This window comes from Chlorella variabilis (genome assembly GCF_000147415.1).
Source record: "Chlorella variabilis unplaced genomic scaffold CHLNCscaffold_6, whole genome shotgun sequence".
Lineage (NCBI taxonomy): Eukaryota > Viridiplantae > Chlorophyta > Trebouxiophyceae > Chlorellales > Chlorellaceae > Chlorella > Chlorella variabilis.
Window position 1 is genome coordinate 1,430,685 of NW_005435082.1, and position 15,717 is coordinate 1,446,401.

General features: G+C 69.6%; 6 protein-coding genes across 6 annotated transcripts in view; 3 read left to right on the forward strand and 3 right to left on the reverse strand.

Moving 5' to 3' along the window:
• The window catches only part of CHLNCDRAFT_143835 (hypothetical protein), a gene marked incomplete at both ends in the record, with an annotated part of 4,348 nt that extends 3,247 nt beyond the window's left edge, over window positions 1–1,101 (reverse strand). The window contains 3 exons of the mRNA XM_005849309.1: window positions 290–391; window positions 541–662; window positions 930–1,101. Coding sequence (XP_005849371.1) covers window positions 290–391; window positions 541–662; window positions 930–1,101 — 396 coding nt within the window. The remainder of the gene's footprint in view (window positions 1–289; window positions 392–540; window positions 663–929) is intronic.
• Window positions 1,102–3,041: 1,940 nt separating this feature from the next.
• CHLNCDRAFT_17966 (hypothetical protein) lies at window positions 3,042–3,191 on the reverse strand (the record flags this gene model as incomplete). The annotated part of the gene is made up of 1 exon (XM_005849310.1): window positions 3,042–3,191. A coding segment is annotated over one exon (150 nt), but the record flags the coding sequence as incomplete, so codon positions are not given.
• Window positions 3,192–3,433: 242 nt separating this feature from the next.
• On the forward strand, window positions 3,434–4,169 carry CHLNCDRAFT_143837 (hypothetical protein; the record flags this gene model as incomplete). Its single annotated transcript, XM_005849114.1, has 2 exons — window positions 3,434–3,439; window positions 3,840–4,169. 2 exons carry the CDS (start codon window positions 3,434–3,436, stop codon window positions 4,167–4,169), a joined length of 336 nt encoding a protein of 111 aa, XP_005849176.1.
• Window positions 4,170–5,113: 944 nt separating this feature from the next.
• Window positions 5,114–6,283, reverse strand: CHLNCDRAFT_21686 (hypothetical protein; the record flags this gene model as incomplete). Its single annotated transcript, XM_005849311.1, has 4 exons — window positions 5,114–5,239; window positions 5,512–5,619; window positions 5,871–5,975; window positions 6,239–6,283. 4 exons carry the CDS (start codon window positions 6,281–6,283, stop codon window positions 5,114–5,116), a joined length of 384 nt encoding a protein of 127 aa, XP_005849373.1.
• Window positions 6,284–6,675: 392 nt separating this feature from the next.
• Window positions 6,676–8,247, forward strand: CHLNCDRAFT_143839 (expressed protein; the record flags this gene model as incomplete). Its single annotated transcript, XM_005849115.1, has 6 exons — window positions 6,676–6,769; window positions 6,969–7,085; window positions 7,229–7,251; window positions 7,414–7,500; window positions 7,705–7,917; window positions 8,092–8,247. The coding sequence occupies 6 exons, from the start codon at window positions 6,676–6,678 to the stop codon at window positions 8,245–8,247; spliced, it is 690 nt and encodes a 229-aa protein (XP_005849177.1).
• Window positions 8,248–9,075: 828 nt separating this feature from the next.
• Window positions 9,076–15,717, forward strand: part of CHLNCDRAFT_143840 (hypothetical protein) — a gene marked incomplete at both ends in the record, with an annotated part of 7,168 nt that continues 526 nt past the window's right edge. The window contains 15 exons of the mRNA XM_005849116.1: window positions 9,076–9,182; window positions 9,413–11,333; window positions 11,525–11,767; window positions 11,938–12,042; window positions 12,208–12,270; window positions 12,467–12,556; window positions 12,703–12,804; window positions 12,989–13,085; window positions 13,293–13,451; window positions 13,672–13,743; window positions 13,933–14,073; window positions 14,255–14,628; window positions 14,808–14,899; window positions 15,102–15,209; window positions 15,386–15,539. Of these exons, the coding sequence (XP_005849178.1) occupies window positions 9,076–9,182; window positions 9,413–11,333; window positions 11,525–11,767; window positions 11,938–12,042; window positions 12,208–12,270; window positions 12,467–12,556; window positions 12,703–12,804; window positions 12,989–13,085; window positions 13,293–13,451; window positions 13,672–13,743; window positions 13,933–14,073; window positions 14,255–14,628; window positions 14,808–14,899; window positions 15,102–15,209; window positions 15,386–15,539 (3,828 nt within the window). The remainder of the gene's footprint in view (window positions 9,183–9,412; window positions 11,334–11,524; window positions 11,768–11,937; window positions 12,043–12,207; window positions 12,271–12,466; window positions 12,557–12,702; window positions 12,805–12,988; window positions 13,086–13,292; window positions 13,452–13,671; window positions 13,744–13,932; window positions 14,074–14,254; window positions 14,629–14,807; window positions 14,900–15,101; window positions 15,210–15,385; window positions 15,540–15,717) is intronic.

A 15,717-nucleotide genomic window follows, 5' to 3' on the forward strand; every position in this document is an offset into this window, starting at 1 on the left:
GGGGGGGCGGGGGGCCAGGGGGCGGGTGGAGGGGCAGGCGGGCGAGCTGCGCGGGCTGGCGGCGGGGCTGGTTGGCTGGTGTGTGCAGGTGTGTGTGGGGTGGGCGGCTGAGGCGTGAGGCTCGAGAGGGGCGGGCGGGCACGCGGCGCTCCTGTGCGCCAGCTCAAGGGCGCCAAGGCTGCAGGAGCGCCGTCCAGTCCAGCTCGCAGGCGACGCGGGGCTGGCCTGGCAGTATCAGCAGTGCCATGCGGCAACAGCGGTACCTGCAGATCTCCTCCTGGTTCTCCACGATGAACTTGAGCAGGATCTTGAGCAGCAGGCGGCGCTGCGCAAAGCTGCTGCCCCGCCACTCCTTGCCCGCCTCCTTGGCCCGCGCCGCCAGCTCGCGCACCTGCCAGGCAACGGCGGCAGCCGAGGCTGGGCCGGGCCGCTCAGCCAGGCGGCGGCAGCAGCCCCCCGGCGGCTCTCCTCTGGGCATTGACAGGCCGTGCACAAGGGCGGGGCAGGCGTGCTCTGCGCATGTGTCATCTCGCGCCGCACCTGGGCGGCGCCCATGGCCGGCACATAGCCTAGCAGCTCTTGGGTGCCCGGGTCGTGGCAGGGGATGATCGACTTGGAGGGCTTGCGGGGGCTGCGCCGCGGGCTGCTGGGCGACGCCTCGCCTGCACATAGCGACACCGGCCGTCGCAGCAGCAACAGCGATAGGGTTTGCGGGTGTGGGGATGGAATAAGGACGGCCAGCCAGAAGGCAGACAACTGGACAGGGTATACTGGACACAGCCAATGCCGCTCAGCGGTTGTGGCGGCAAGCGGCGGCGGCGGCTGGAGAGGTGGTGATGATGGGGATATCGAGTCCTCCCCCTTGCATCTGACAATCCACATTGTCTCCCTGCTCCGTGACTGCAGCTGAACGGCCGCAGGCGACGCACCAGAGATGGGCTCCACCTCGATCGACGGCACCCGCTGGCCCAGCAGCTTGACGATCAGCCAGGCCGTCAGCACAGCGCCCAGCACCGCCCTGATCAGCACGGGCGATATTTGAGTGGCCGCCGCGACCGCCCAGGCGGCAGCGGCCCTCAGGCAGGCCTCTACTTCGGCCATCGCTGGATTCAATCGGCGATGAGCGATCGCCCAATTGGCCTGTGACCGCCTGATGGCTCCGGGTCGGTGCCAGCCAGCATGGGGAGCCAGTCAAGCATCCACGCGGTTCTCAGGCTGTGCATGCCCCACCGCGGATCCAGGCTGCCAGACAAACCCAGGGTGCGTTCAATTGGATTGGCCCACAGCGCCACAAACGCTGCAGCCGCCATGCAGCGTGGGGAGCCAGAGGTTGTTGTGAAGCGTCGCCCAGGCAGACCCCGCAAGCACCCCCTCCCACCGGTGCATCCCACCGTAGCAGCAGGCCTGGAAGGGCTGCCGCCGCTGCAGCAGCAGCCAGAAGACAGCGGCGCAGCGTGGGCGGCAACGGCGGCTGTAGCAGCAGGAGCAGCTGCGCCGCCTGTGTCCAAAAAGAGGGGCAGGCCACGCAAGCATCCGCTGCCATTGCCAACGGACGAGGCAATGCCAGCGCTGAAAAAGCCGCTTGTCGGGCTGCCTGGTGCGCCTGCTCCCGCTGTGACAAGTGGGGCAAGCTGATTGATTGCACTCTGCAGCATTGCTCTTTTGACTCTGCTCTGCGCTCTCAAGCCAAGCACTCCGGCATGCGCCATGCTGCAGGCAATGGGAAGGCAGCAGCAGGAGGAGAAGCAGAAGCGGTAAGCACGCCATATTCTGTCGGTGTCCAGATTGCAAGGGCTTCTGGAAAGTGTGCATCCCAGCTGCGGGCAAGCTCACGCTGGCGCTTGGCGTGCGGCCCTGTTTGCAGGCGGCAGCAGGGTATGATGCCGCAGGCAGCTGGGTGAAGCTGGAGGGGGAGGAGGACGGCCAGACACCGCCTGAGGCGCCCGCCACCAGGTCGACAGCCAAGCCGCGGCATCGCCGCAAAGGCAGCACCCCCACCTCGGCGCCTGCCTCGGGCTGATTTGCGACGCTGCGGGCGTTTGGTGGGCTACGGCTTGCCAAAGCTGCAGCCCGACGGCACGGCAGCCATCTGTAGCTTCCAGGAAAATCGACTGACATGCAGCATAGGGTAGGCAGACTCTGTGAAACACTTTCGACAATCTCACCAACACTCTTTCTGACTGCGACTTGCACCTACTGACCTATTTGGACGGGCCTAGCCCCTTGGCCTCCTGTGCCCAGAGGGTGCATTGCCCCAGCAAACCCAGCGCTCCGCCACCCGCGTGCTTGTTTTTCGGGAAACCGCATCACCTTCAACGCTGACATTTCTGTGCCGTGGTGTTTGCACGCATTAGTAGCAGCACGTACCCCTGTAGATCAATAGCTTTTGCCCCACTCCTACCTTCGATTGCCCTTGCTAACCGATACAGTTGCGGTGATCAAGCAATACATGCCCTGATTATTCGCTGACCGATTCATTCAACATTCATTACTGACCTCGGCATTCGTCTCTTGGAAGTGATCCCGCGAGCCCGCTGGCGTGTAACACAGATTGCTTCATGCATCAATTGGCACCGAGTTGCAGCAGCCACAGCAGATAGGGGGCATGGAGAGGGACAAAGCATTGCATTCAAAACTGTGAAGACTCCAAAGATTAGCAGGATTAAGGCGTACAATTTGGAGAGGACATAATCTACACTGGCTGGCGGGCTCGATTTGTTCGTTACAGTCCCTCCAAGAGCTTGTCCCAGTCTGGATTAGACGGTGACCCTGCCGCCAGGTACCGCTGCTTCAACTCTTCTAGCCGGCTTGTGCTGCAGCAGCGGGCAAAAATGGAGGGGGGTCGGCTACTTAGCATGCCTGATAGGCATGGTGGCTGGGATGGAAGGCAGCGGGGCAGGTGATAGGCGGGCATGGGACAATCCAACAACAGGGCGACAGCCTGGACTGCCACGGCACCATGTGCTGTTCTGCTGCAACTGTTCAACATAAAGCAACATCATTGAGCCGCATCCTGCCATTGGCTGCACTCACTGCGTGCTCATGCAATCAGAGAGCGCCTTCAATTCTTTGCGGCAAGTCCACACCACTGACAGCACGCGCCCTGAGCAGCACTGCGCATATGCGTCTGCATATGGCCTGCACTCCTGGAAGCCCTTCTGTTTCAGCCGGTAGAACAGCGCTGCAGGAACGGAAGGGGAGGGGATGCTCAGGAGGCGTGAAGGCCAGACTCGCATCGACAGTTCGCGGCGGGCGGTGAAGGCGGTAACGGCAGAGTGCCGGGCAGCCAGGCAGGGCCAGCAGCCCAATGCTCACCCTCCTCCACTTTCTTGGGGAGGTTGGTCGCCATGCCGCCGCCACAGCGCAACTCAATCACGAGAACACTTCGGCCACGCGCTGGACCCAACTGCTGCGCCCGCTGGTGTTGGCCCGGATGGTTGTAGGAGCTACAGGGAGGCAGATGGCGGCGAGTTTCTGGAGCGGGAGGGCCCCTTTGAGGCAAATTTCCAGCTGCCTGCTGCGTGCTGTGATTCCCTCTGGAAGGCATCGAAACTGGCTTATTAAACTCCCCTGACCTTGGTGTCGTCTCCCGTTGCTTCACCTCGCGCCGCACGGGCCCTCTAGCTTCTCCCCCCAACCTTGCCATCTGGCCAGCTCTCCTGCAGCAGGCAACAGCATACACCAGCAGCGTAGTGGCCTTACAGCAGCAGCCTCCCAAGCCGCAGCCATCAGCATGGTGAGTTTGGGACATGTGCTCTTGGCTCCCTCTGCTCCACCTGCTTGCGAGGCGGCCTGCTGCTCACGCCCTGACCGCTGCGCCGGTGTCCCCTGCCACGCAGACCACGCCGCTGGTGGCGGGCCTGGCAGTGGGCGCGGCGGCCTACGGCGCCCGAGCCGCGCTGCAGGCCTTCAACGCCTGGAAGACGGCAGGCCCCCGCATGCGCGCCTTCTACAAGGGCGGCTTCCAGGCCGAGATGAACCGGCGGGAGGCGGCGCTGATCCTGGGGGTGCGGGAGAGCGCCCCCGAGGAGAAGGTCAAGGAGGCGCACCGCCGCATCATGATTGCAAACCACCCCGACGCCGGCGGCTCCTCCTTCATCGCAGCCAAGGTCAACGAGGCCAAGGACCTGATGCTGGGCAAGAAGCGGGGAGGGGGGTCCATCTTCTGAGTTGCTGCAGCGGCGAAGCGCGCCCCACCTCGTTCGACGGGCACAGCCGGCCAGCCAACAGCATGATGTGCCTTCAAGATTTCCCCGCTGCCCCTGCCTTTGCCGATGGACGAATGAATGACTTGACGAGCCGACGGCCGCCAGCCTCCGCCTCCTCCTCTGACACTCGACGTATGCACGCCCCATTTCATGTCCCACTCTCCTTGCTGCCGCCCTGCTCGTGCTCCTCCCTCTGCCGGCCCCCCATTTTTTGCTCTGATCAAGCACCCAATCCCATAAGATTGCACCCTGCGCCCTCGCATTCGCCTGCGCCACATCCCGAGCGGCAGATTGCACGTCTTTACAGCACCAGTTGCAACCTGGCGGCACGTGAAAATCGGAAGCAGGCAGCAGAGCAGAGCAGAGCAGAGCAGACGGGAGCAGAGCGAACGGGAACCAGCGGCAACAGGGCAGCGCAATCTAGGGTGCCAGCTTCGGCTGCCGTCTGCCCAGGCAGCGTGTATCTGGGCTGCCTCGCTGCCGCATCATAACCGCCTGTGCATGGATGCCGCCGCGTCGCGCAGCACCTTGGCCGCCGCCTTGCGCCCCTCGGGCGTCAGGAATGTGAGCACGATGACGTGGATCATCCTGTGGGCAGCCCACAAGGGCAGGCAGGAAGGCAGTGCGTTGCATGGGCCGGCTGCAGGCGCCCAGCCTGGGCTGCCAACCCAGCCTGCACTCCAACACACCTGCACGCTGCCCCGCTTGGCAGCACAGCAAGGCTGGCAGCGCCATCGCCAGCTTGAGGGCACCCCGCGCCCCTCCCGCTGCGCCCTCCCATGCTGCCGCTGTACTATTCGCCGACATTTTGCTCGGCGGTATGCCCTCCCATGCTGCCGCTGTCCTGCGGTGCCCGCCTCCCCTGCCACCACACCCGCCGCCGCCCCCTGCCCTGGGGATGGGGCTCACTTGTAGATGGCCAGCACAAAGGTGAGGAGGTAGAAGGCGAGCTTGAACATCTCGCGCCGCTTGCGGGGCGCCACCTGGCGGAAGATCTCGGTGACGTCAGCCAGGTGGCCGCGCCGCAGGTACTGCGCCAGGTGGCGCAGGGGCAAGGAGGTGGCGCAGGTGCGTGGCCAGCAGCGGCAGCCGGGAACCCGAGGTGGCACCCAGAAGCCGGGAACCCGAGGGCAGGGCGGCTAGCGGCGCCAGCTAGAGGCACGGCAGCGCAGCGGCCATTGCTGGCAGCGGCAAGCGGGGCAGCAACAGCAGCAAGGAAGAGGGGTGGCGGCGAGGCTGCCCATGGCCGCGCGCCGTGGCAGCTGCCACTGCCAATCGGCGGGTGCTGCCGCTGCTGGCTCACCTGCCGCACGTGATAGGCCAGCAGCAGCAGGTGGATGCCGCCGTACAGCCAGTGGCCCGACAGCAGCATGAAGATCGTCAGCGCTGCTTGGCACAGGTACTCAGGCAGCTGCTCGGGGCGGGGCGGCAAGGGGGGTGGGGCAGCGGCGGCGTGGATGGGCAGGCGGAAGTGGGCGGCGCCGCTGCTTCGCAAGCAGGCCGGCCGGGCTGCCGCGAGGCCCTTCTGCCGAGAAGCAGCGCAGCACGACGCCCAGGCTGCTCAATCTGCTGGGCCGGGCTGCCTGGTGGGCAGCTGCATGCACCGCTGCCCGCTTGCCACGGCACCACACGCTTTCCACCTCCCCCCACTCAGGAGCTCACCACCACAGAGTTGATGTTGCGGGAGGCGTCATGGGGGTTGATGAAGTCGCACTCCAGGTCGCTCAGCTGGATCAGCTGGTACATGCAGCAGCCCAGCAGCGCCGACTGGCGGCGCGGGGAGCAGGGGAGGCGGCACGTGGTGGCGGGTGAGGCAGCCGTTCAAGCTGGGGCAGCCGGTGCAAGCAGCGAGTGCGCAAAGGCAGCGCAACTTGCACAAGAATGGAGGCCGACCAAGCATGGCATAAGGCAGGCAAGTTTGTGCAACTCCCGGTGTGGCAGTGGCTGGCGGCGGACTGGCGGCGGCAGCAGTGGCAGCGCAGCCCGACCCGCTGGGCGGCGGAAGCGGCGGTGCGCGCCCACCCACTGACCTGCAGGATGAATGCCAACAGCCATGTGAGCAGTTCCCAGGGCATGGCGCTGATCAGGCCCGCCAGAAACTTCCCGTGTGCTACCAGGCCCCCCTCACTCCCTGCTGTTGTGCTGCAAATAAGCCACAAGCTCGTTACAATGGATTGGCCGCCCCTGCAGCACTTGTCCGGAATTCGGTGCCAACTTGGCACGGCACACACTTGTGTGGCACGGTTCTCACAGCGCCCTTGCCCTGCCGCACCACTGCTGCACAAACCATAACCATAACAGGTAGGTCGCCGGGGTGCCCCGGGAGGTAGCCTGCCCTGCTGGTGGGATTCCGGATTCATTTGTGCCATTGCGTCGCCTGGGCCTGCACCATTCGATTGTGGGCCCCCCACCCCTGCTGCAGAGCCCGCGCCACGAGCCCCGTCCACACACTCCCGTTGCGACCGCGATGGGCCCCCTCAGAAGCTTGATAAAGGAGGTCAAGAACACCGCGTTGGATGCAGTGAAGCCCAAGCCTGAGCCTCCCGTTGCCAGGCGAGCGGGTGGCGAACATTGCGGGTTGAGAGGCTGCTGCTTTGCACCCTATCACAACCACGCTCACGGGCCACACCAGTGCTCATGCGCCCCCTGCTGTGCATCCATGTCCATGCAGCACCGGGGCTGCGCCACAGTATGGTACCCCGCCGACTGCGGCGCCGACAGCCGCCGGGGCCGCACCGGCCCCGTGCCGCGCCGACTCAGCCAGCTCGGGCTCGAGCGACGGCAAGAAGCGGGGCAGGGGCGGCAAGTTCAAGGCCGCCTTTGCCATGACCCGGGACGCCAACGTGCGGCGGGCCCGCTCCCTCAACCTCACGCACGGTGAGGCTGAGCGGCGCAGCTCGCGCCCCGGCGAGGGTTCTGGCTGCGGCCAGCGGCGCAGCAGCTGCCCTGCATGCACCCTGCCACGCCGCATGCCGACCCACCTCGCCTGCCTGCCCCTCCTGCACCCCTTGCGGCTGCAGGCCTCGCCTACTCCCTGGTCATCGTAGGGGTGAGCCGCCCGCCCGCCCGCCCGCCCGCCCGCCCGCCTGCCTGCCCGCCTGCCTGCCGCTCAGTCGGTGGTTTGTTCCCTGCTGCTGCCCTCTGGTGGGCCTGCTGCGTCCACCCGCGCCAACGCACACAGCCGCCCTGCCCCTACCTGCCGCAGGCCATCTTCCTGGGCCTCACGCTGGGCGGCGACTACCCGGCGCCCAAGGCGGAGATGGAGGAGGCCGGGGTGTGGGTGGACTATGTGGTGGGTGCTGGGGCGGGGCGGGGTGGGGCGGCATGCTTTCGGCGGCGCTGGCGCGTGCAAGCAGAAGCGGCGGGAGTGGGCTGCAGGCCGGCTTGGCCACCCACGCCCTGCACCTGTCTGTGCACCGCCCCAACCCTGCCGGCCTTGCTCCCCGCCCTCGGCTCCCTGCCCCCCTGCCGCCGTCCCGCCGCTCGCCGCCGGCAGGTCAAGTACGCGCTCTACATGGGCGCCGGCGTGCTGGGCGTGGCCGCCGTGCTGCTGGCCAACCGCGCGCTGGCGGCGGGGCGCGGCACGGCGCTGCCGCAGGCCGTGCTGCTGGTCACCGTGCTCAGCGTGCTGGCCACCATCGGCCTCACCATCTACCTCCTGACCATTAACCTGGGCTACTCGTGGTGGGACTACCTGCTGAACGTCCTGGTGAGTGCCCTGAGCGCCCCCTCCTTTCCACCTGCCTCCTTTCCACCTGCCTCCTTTCCACGTTACATACTTCAGCGGTGTGACAGTGCATCCTCGCCGCCGCCATATGCCGCACCCGCCCGGCCCTGTGCCCGGCCGCCCACCCTGCCTGCCTGCCCGCGCTCCCCGCCGCAGATGCTCATCCAGCGCCTGCTGTTCTTTGTGGTGGGCAGCATGGCGCTCTACACGCTGTGGGAGGCTGACAAGGACACCGGGGTTGCGGGACACGTGGCGGCGGCGCAGGGCGTGGCCCCCGCCCCCCCCGCCGAGGGCGGCTACTCTGTTGTGTGACCTCGGCAGCTTGGGATGAGCAGCGGTTGGGGCCCAGTATGAGCATGAGAGCAGCCTGCATTTATTTCCTGATACCACCCTTCCAGCGCCCAGCGATTCAGCAACTCAGTACACACGCGCGGCGCTCGCGTCCCCTTCCCAAGCTGTACCTTTTCAAGGTGTGACCGCTCGTCGCCGATTCGTGGCGGTGGCGCACGTTTCCTCCATCCTCTTCACTCATTCAATTGTCAGTTCTTTGGATATGCATTGACTGTAGTATTTATGTAATCCATGCTTGTTGCTGATCCAAAGCGGCAGCCGTACGAGCAGCCGCGCCGTCACCGGCGCCACCCGCCGCTTTCCAACCGGCGCCGGCATTCAATCTGGGCGCACAGGCATGCCTGGCATTGGGCACTATTGGCATCCGGCTACTGGCGCCGTGCACTTGTCCTGCACAGCGGGGTTTGGACCCTGCCGCCTAGCCGTGTGCGCTTGAAGAGGGCGCTCATTGAGCGGCTCGCTTCCGCAGTCATCCAGGCGGCTCAGGGGGCCATCGAGGACCCAACCAGGCACTGATTGACAAGGCAGGAGCTGGCGTGCAGGTTAGGCGGCCGCTCGGCAGTGCGCGAGCCCCCGCAACAATGCCTTTCACCTCCTCGGCACCACACACCTCGGCCTGTAGGCATGGGCCCATATTTGAATGCTTGTGCCCAGGGGGCAAGCGCAGCAGCCTGCCAGCCACTCTACCGCGAGCGTCAATTTTCAAAGTCGCCCGCCGCCACCCGACGCCACTGACCGTGCGCCTTCCGCTGCTGCAGGCACCCTGTGCGAGCAGCACGCTGCGGTGCCATGGCCGTCGTGATGGACTTCAAGCCCGGCCTTGTGTCAGGCTGCAAGCTGAGCGTAGAGGAGTATGAAGAGCGGCGCCAGGCCTGTACCACCGCCGTGCTGGCCAGGTGGGTGCTACCGCCCTGTGCCTGCAGAGGCGGCAGCAGTGCCAGGGGACCTCACCCGTTCATTTCGGGCAGCCAACCTGTGTGTGGGGGCTGGGACATTGTGCAACAGGGGCATGTGGCAAGCACACCCAGCAGAACCAGGGGCGGCCCTTCCTCCCTTCCCAAGCCTCCCTGCCTGACGCTTGCCGTCCCTTCTCCGCCCTCCACCCTCGCCTGTCGCTGCCCTGCAGCCTGCAAGGCAGCGCTGAGTACAAAGCCTGGCAGCGCAGCAGGGCGGAGCAGCGGCGGACGGCGGCGGCCGGCATGCCGCTGACCTCCGCTCTGGTGCTGGTGCTGCTGATGGTGGTTGGCAGTGTGGGTGTGTGGCGCGCCACGCGCCCCGAGCCAGCAGCCGTGCAGACCGCCGGAGGCCAGGGCGTCGGCTCGCTGCCAGGGCAGGAGGCGTACGGGGCTGGCGCTGCCGCGGAGCTGCGGCAGCAGGAGAGCTTTGATCTGACGGAGGCACAGCTGGGTGAGGCCGCCGACCAGGAGGCGTGGTGGAGCGGGCCTGAAGGGGTCGGCATCGAGGCAGGCGAGGTGGCGGGCGAGGCGCAGACGGCGGCCACTGCGGCCGACTACGGCGGCGAGCTGGCGCCAGAGGTGGCTGAGCTGGCGGCGCTGCTGCAGGCGGCGCAGCAGGAGGCGTACCAGGCGCGCCTGCAGATGGGGCAGTACGAGGCGCAGGTGGGGCTGCTGCAGCAGGAGCTGGAGGCGGCGCTCAGGGCGCGGCGTGAGGCGGAGGAGACGGCCGCCGCGGCCACGCAGGCTGCGGCCGCAGCGGCCGACTTTGAGGCCGCTCTGTCGGAGGAGCTGCAGGCCGCCCACGCCGCCAGCCAGGAGGCGGCGACGGCAGCAGCCGAGGCGGCGGCGGCGGCGGCGGCGCGTGAGGCGGCGCTGCAGGCGCAGGCCGAGGCGGCGGTGGCTGCCAGGCACGAGGCAGAGGAGCAGGCGGAGGCTGCCATGGCGGCAGCCCAGGCCGCCAAGGGGCAGGCTGAGAAGGCTGCACAGGGTGCGACGGCGGCGCAGGCAACGGCGGCGCGCCAGGCGGGCACCCAGAGCGAGGAGCTTGCAGCCGCCCAGGCTGGCTGGCAGAAGGCAGAGGCGGCCCTGAAGGCTGACATCAAGGAGCTGCAGCAGCAGCTGCAGCTGGCAGAGGCGCAGGCGGGCGCTGCGGCGGCGCTGGCAGCCGAGCAGGATGCGGCTCTGAAGGCCGAGGTGCGTGAGCTGCAGCAGCAGCTGCAGCTGGCGGAAGCGCAGGCGGGCGCGGCGGCGGCGCTGGCAGCCGAGCAGGATGCGGCCCTGCGTGCGGAGCTGCAGGCCGCCTGGGAGGGCGAGCAGCGTGCGCAGCAGGCGGCGGCAGATGCCGCCAGGGACGCCGCCACCGCGACGCGCAGGGCGGCCGAGGCCCGGGTTGCCGCCGCCGCCGCCTCTACTGCCGAACCCTCGCTGGCAGCCGGCCGCGGCGGCGAGCTGCAGACCTGCTCCGCCGAGCAGCTGTGGCTGGAGCAGCCACGCCTGGTGGCGGCTGCGGCCGGCGCCACCGCCGCCACCTTGCTGGCCTGCGTTGCGTTCACGGCGTGGGTGGTGTGGCGGCGGGCGGCGGCTGCGGCGGCCACCGCCCCCGGCTTTGGCTCCAAGCAGATTGCTCGGCTGCAGCGGCAGCTGGAGCAGGCGCAAGATGCCAACGAGGCTCGGGTGGCCGAGTTCAAGAGAGCCGCTCCGGCGGCGGAGGCAGCGCGGCGGGAGGTGCAGGAGAAGCAGCAGTGGGAGGCGGCGGCCGCGCAGCTGGCACAGGCCACCGCCGAGCTGCCCGGCAAGCAGGGCGGCGCGTCCCCCGCGGCGCGCGCGCCCCTGGCCGCACGCTGCAGCAACCAGCAGCCCGCGGCGGCGGCGGCGGCGGCGGCGGCAGGCGGCGCTGCAGCCGCGCTGGGCATGGTCGCGCCCGCGGTGCTGCCGGCCGGCAAGGCCGACACGCCGGCGGCCTGGCTGGATCTGCTGCAGCAGCGCTTTGCGGCGCTGAGCTCGGCGGCCGCCAGGGCTGAGGCGGCGGCGGCCGAGGCGGGCGCTGCCGAGGAGGCGGCCCGCAAGGAGCAGGCCTGGGGGCAGGACAAGGTGGGCAGCTGCAGGCAGCGTGGGCACGGGCTATACCTGCCTGGTCCTCGCTTCTCCCCAAATGCCTCGGCCAGCTGCTGTGCTGGCTCGGTCGCCGCCTGCTCTTGCCCCCTTGGCCGCCCGCCGAGCCCGTCGCCTGCCTGCCTGCCTGCCCTGGGCCTGGCATGCCGCCCCGCCCCGCCCTCCTGCAGGTGTCTGAGATGTTGACTGAGAACGAGCTCCTCAAGGAGAGGCTGGCAGATGCCAAGCAGGCCTTTGCCGGCGCGTCGGCGGGGGAGGGCGCGGCGCGGGCGGCGGCCGCGGGCCTGCAGTCGGAGCTGGACGGCGCGCGGCAGGCGCTGGTGGCCGCCGAGGCGGGCGCCCTGCAGCAGCGGCAGCGGCTGGGGGCGGAGCTGGAGGCGGTGCGGGGCGAGCGGGATGAGCTGCAGCGCCAGGTGCGGCGGCGGCGGCGCTTGGCGGGGGTAGAGCAGCAGGGTGGGGGTCTTTGGGGGGGTGTCTGGGCTGGTGGTGGCTGCTGGAGGCAGGTGCAGGCAGCTTGGCTGGAGCGTGCACACACGTGCGCCTCAATGCCGGCCCTCCCCCCCTGCACATGTGCGTGCGCCAGGTGGACGAGCTGCGCGCTGAGCTGGCGGCCAAGGAGGCTGAGCTGGCGGAGCTGGGCGAGTGCCTGGGCGGGCTGGAGCGGGAGAACAGCAACGTGGAGGCGCAGGTGGGTGGCGGGAGAGCAGCAGCGTAGCGGCGGCATACACACGGCGGCGCCTGGGGGCAGGGGTCCTGCCCTGCTCCGCGCCGACCCCCGGCACAGCGCCCCAGCTGGCTAAACTCACGCCTGCCCGCGCCTGCCTCCCCCCCCACACACACACACACAACACAGGTGGACCAGGTGACGCAGGCTCTGATCGAGACGCGGGCCCACAAGGCGCAGCTGGAGCGGCGGGTGGCGGAGCTGGAGCAGGCGAGCCGGGGCGGCGGCCCGTGTCTGCCCCTGCCTGCCTGCGTCCGCGGCGCGCCTTGCTCGGCGCCTGCCCAGCTTCCTGCCCTGGCGTCCAGCCCCGCCCCGTGCTCATCACAAACCGCTACCCCCTGGCCCTATCTCATACCCCCCACCCCCTGCACGGTCCTCTGCCCCGCAGGATGTGTCCAGCCTGGGCATGCTGGCGCAGAGGCTGGAGGGCGACAAGGCGGTGCTGGAGGAGCAGCTGGAGGAGGCGCGGGAGGCGCAGGTGGGGTGGGGGCGTGGCCGGCCCGCTGCCGCATGCATGCCTGCCGCCCCCCGCTCGCACCTCTGCACACGTCCTTGCCGTGCGCCTAAAGGTGCTTCCTGGCTGAGCCTGGTTGAGCCACGCCGCCGCTGGCGTGCTGCCCGCAGGCCGAGCTGTGCCTGGCCAGCCAGCAGTACATCGCCGCCGACTCGGCCATCAAGAGTATCCAGGCGTCGGAGGATACCGAGATCCAGAGCGGGATGCAGCAGGTGTGTGTGGAGGGGTTCCCATACTGCTGTGGCTGTGCACATGCGATGAGGCTGGGGTGCATCCACTCGCCTCACCTTTTCCTCCCTCCCTGCCTCCTTCCCTCGTTCACCGCATCCTTCATCTGTGTGCTCCTCACCCCCACCCCACCCCCCCGCCCTGCCCTGGCCCCTTCCCCGCCCGCAGGACGACCTGCTGCGTCGTGCTGTGGAGGAGAAGGTGCTGGCGTTGGACCTGCTGGCCTCAGCCGAGCGCAAGCTGGTGGAGCAGCAGGCGGAGTCGGGTGGGTGGGCGGGGCGTGGGGGCGGCTGGAGGTGGCTGGATGCACCGGGTGTGCTGGATGGGCTGAAACCAGGCGTGTCGAGGGGTGGCCATGGAGGGGTCCGTTGCGGAGGGTTGCGTGCTGCAGCCGCTGACGAGCAGCCAGCCCGGCGTGCTGCGCCGGGTGCTGCCAACGCCGCGCTGCCCCGCCCTCCCCCCCGCCCTGCAGACGGCTCCGTGCCCGCCCTGCCCGTGCACCAGCTGCTGCTGTCGGGGCGCCGGCTGAGCGGCATCGCAGGCAGCTCCAGCGCCACGCCTCGCTCCCGCAGCGCGCGCATGGCGTCCTTCCTGGGATCCAAGCTGGGCCGCGTGGCGCGCCTGCTGTCAGGTGGGCCGGCGGGACCGCACGGCCCGTGGTACCGCAGGCAGCACAGCGCAGTACACATGGGCCTTGCACACACTCACCGGCACACACCGGCACACACCGCGCTGGCGTGCCCTGTGCGCGTGTACGCATGGGTGCCCGGCTTTGCTGCGGGCCACTGTTGCCGAGATCAGTGGCGTGCCTGCCTGCTGTGCCTGCTGTGCCTGCTGTGCCTGCTGTGCAGGCGACCTGGATGGCGGCAGCGACCTGGCCTCCACCCCCAACAGCGCCTGCTCCGTGGCGGGGCCGGCCTCGGGTGCGCCCCGCATCACGCCTCTCGCCGCTGCCGCCGCCTTCCGGCAGCAGCCTGCACGCCGGCCCGCTCCACTGCCCACGTGCTTGCGCCGACGGGAGCAGCAAGTGCAGCGCGGAGCGTGCCGGCAGCCCTGCTTACCCCCGACCCGCCTGTCGACCCTCCGCCCAGCCCCTGCCGACCCTGCTGCAGTGACGGGCGGCATGGTGGGCCGCGCCGGCGCCGACCTGGGCCCTCCCAACATCGCCGCCTGGCTGGACCGCACCCAGGGCCTGTTCAGCTCGGTGGAGGAGCTGCTGGGGCAGGAGCTGGAGGAGGCGGGGGAGGCTGTTGGTGAGGCGGGCAGGCAACCCAGAGGGATCATGCACACTGCCAGCAACCCTGGGAGGGATGGAAGGATGCCAGCCCCTGGCGCCGACAGGGCTGCGATGCTGCCGGCCAGGCCGCAGCGCCGCGTCGCCCTGCCAGCCCCTGACCGCAGCCCGCCGCTTGCTGTGTGCTGGTCTGCGTGCAGGCCGCGAGGCGCTCGCCGCCGGCGCCCTGTCCCTGCCCTCCTCGGCGCGGCAGCGGGAGCAGGCGGCGGCGCTGGAGGCGGCTCTGGACCACAGCAGCCTGGAGGTTCAGGACCTTCTGGCGGCCCTGGATGCCACAGCAGGCGCCGCCTCGGCCGCGGCGGCCGCCGCCGAGGGCGACGCGCCCGCGGGCGGCGCCGCCGCCGCCGCCCAGCCCGACCGCGGCCAGGTGGAGGCGGCAGAGGAGGCGGTGCTGACGGTGCGGAGGCAGCTGGCGGAAGCGCACGAGGGGGTGCAGGCCGCGAGGCGGCGCATGGGGGAGGCCGCGGGCGAGGCGGAGGCGCTCAAGCGGCAGCACGCCGCCGTCAGGGAGCAGGTGGGCGGTGGGGCGGCGCGGCGGGGCGCTGGGAGCATCCCTGTGGGGGCTGGCACAGCACTCTGGGTTGGGCCTCCCGTTTTTTCTAGTTAATCAAGGAGTTCGTGTGGCTCAGGGGGGAGCGATGCGATGCGTCTCCCAAGCCACACCCCGACAGCCACGCCTGCTCCCGGCCGCAGGTGTCGGAGCGGCAGCGGGGTGTGGACGGCGCCCAGGAGCGCATGGAGGCGGCCCTGCAGGCCAAGCAGGCAGCGGAGCGCGGCCTGGCACGGTGCGCATGCAGGGCGGCGCGGGAACCGGGGCTAGGGGCTGGGGCTGGGGCTGGGCCCATGGGCGCCGCCACGTGGCACACGGTTGGGCGCTCTGGGTTGCGGCATGGCACTTCCCCCAGCCTGCTGTGCCTGCTGTGCCTGCGGGTCTCGCCACCCTCCCTCGCCTCACCCGCCCGCCCGCCTGCCTGCCCGACCCCGCAGCGTGGAGGGTGAGCTGGCGGCGGCGCAGGGCGAGGTGGAGGCGGCGTCTCGGCGCCGGGATGCCGCGCAGGCGGAGGCGCGGCAGGGCGCGCAGGAGGAGTACGAGCGGTGAGTGCCTGGGGGGCCGGCCGCTGGGCGCAGAAGGGTCCCTGGGGTGCGCTGCGATGGCCTGCCAGTGCTGTTCCTGTGCTTTAGCAGCCGGTGCCCCTCCCTGTTGTGTGCGCTGCCCTGCCTCAGTGATGCTGCCGCCCGCTGCCTGCCTGCCCGCCCCGCCCCGCCTGCAGGTGCGCCCAGCGCCGCTCCGCCTGCCTGGCTGACAAGCATGCGGCGCTGGAGGGCAAGCAGGGCGCCATCGGCGCCGCCAAGTCGGCGGCAGAGGCGCTGGCGGCGGCGGAGGAGGAGGTGGAGGGCGCGGTGGACCGGCTGTGCCGCCTCGAGGTGAGGGCTGTGCCCTGCCGCGCTGACGCATGGAACGGTGGCGGTGCTGCGGGGGGCTGGCATGCTGGCGGGCTGACATCCCCACCCGGCCCTGCCCTGGCTGTTTCTGGTTTGTTGCCTGCGGCAGCTGCCGGCTCTGGCGCTGTTGCCCGCGATTCCCTGCTTGCCTGCCCCCCGC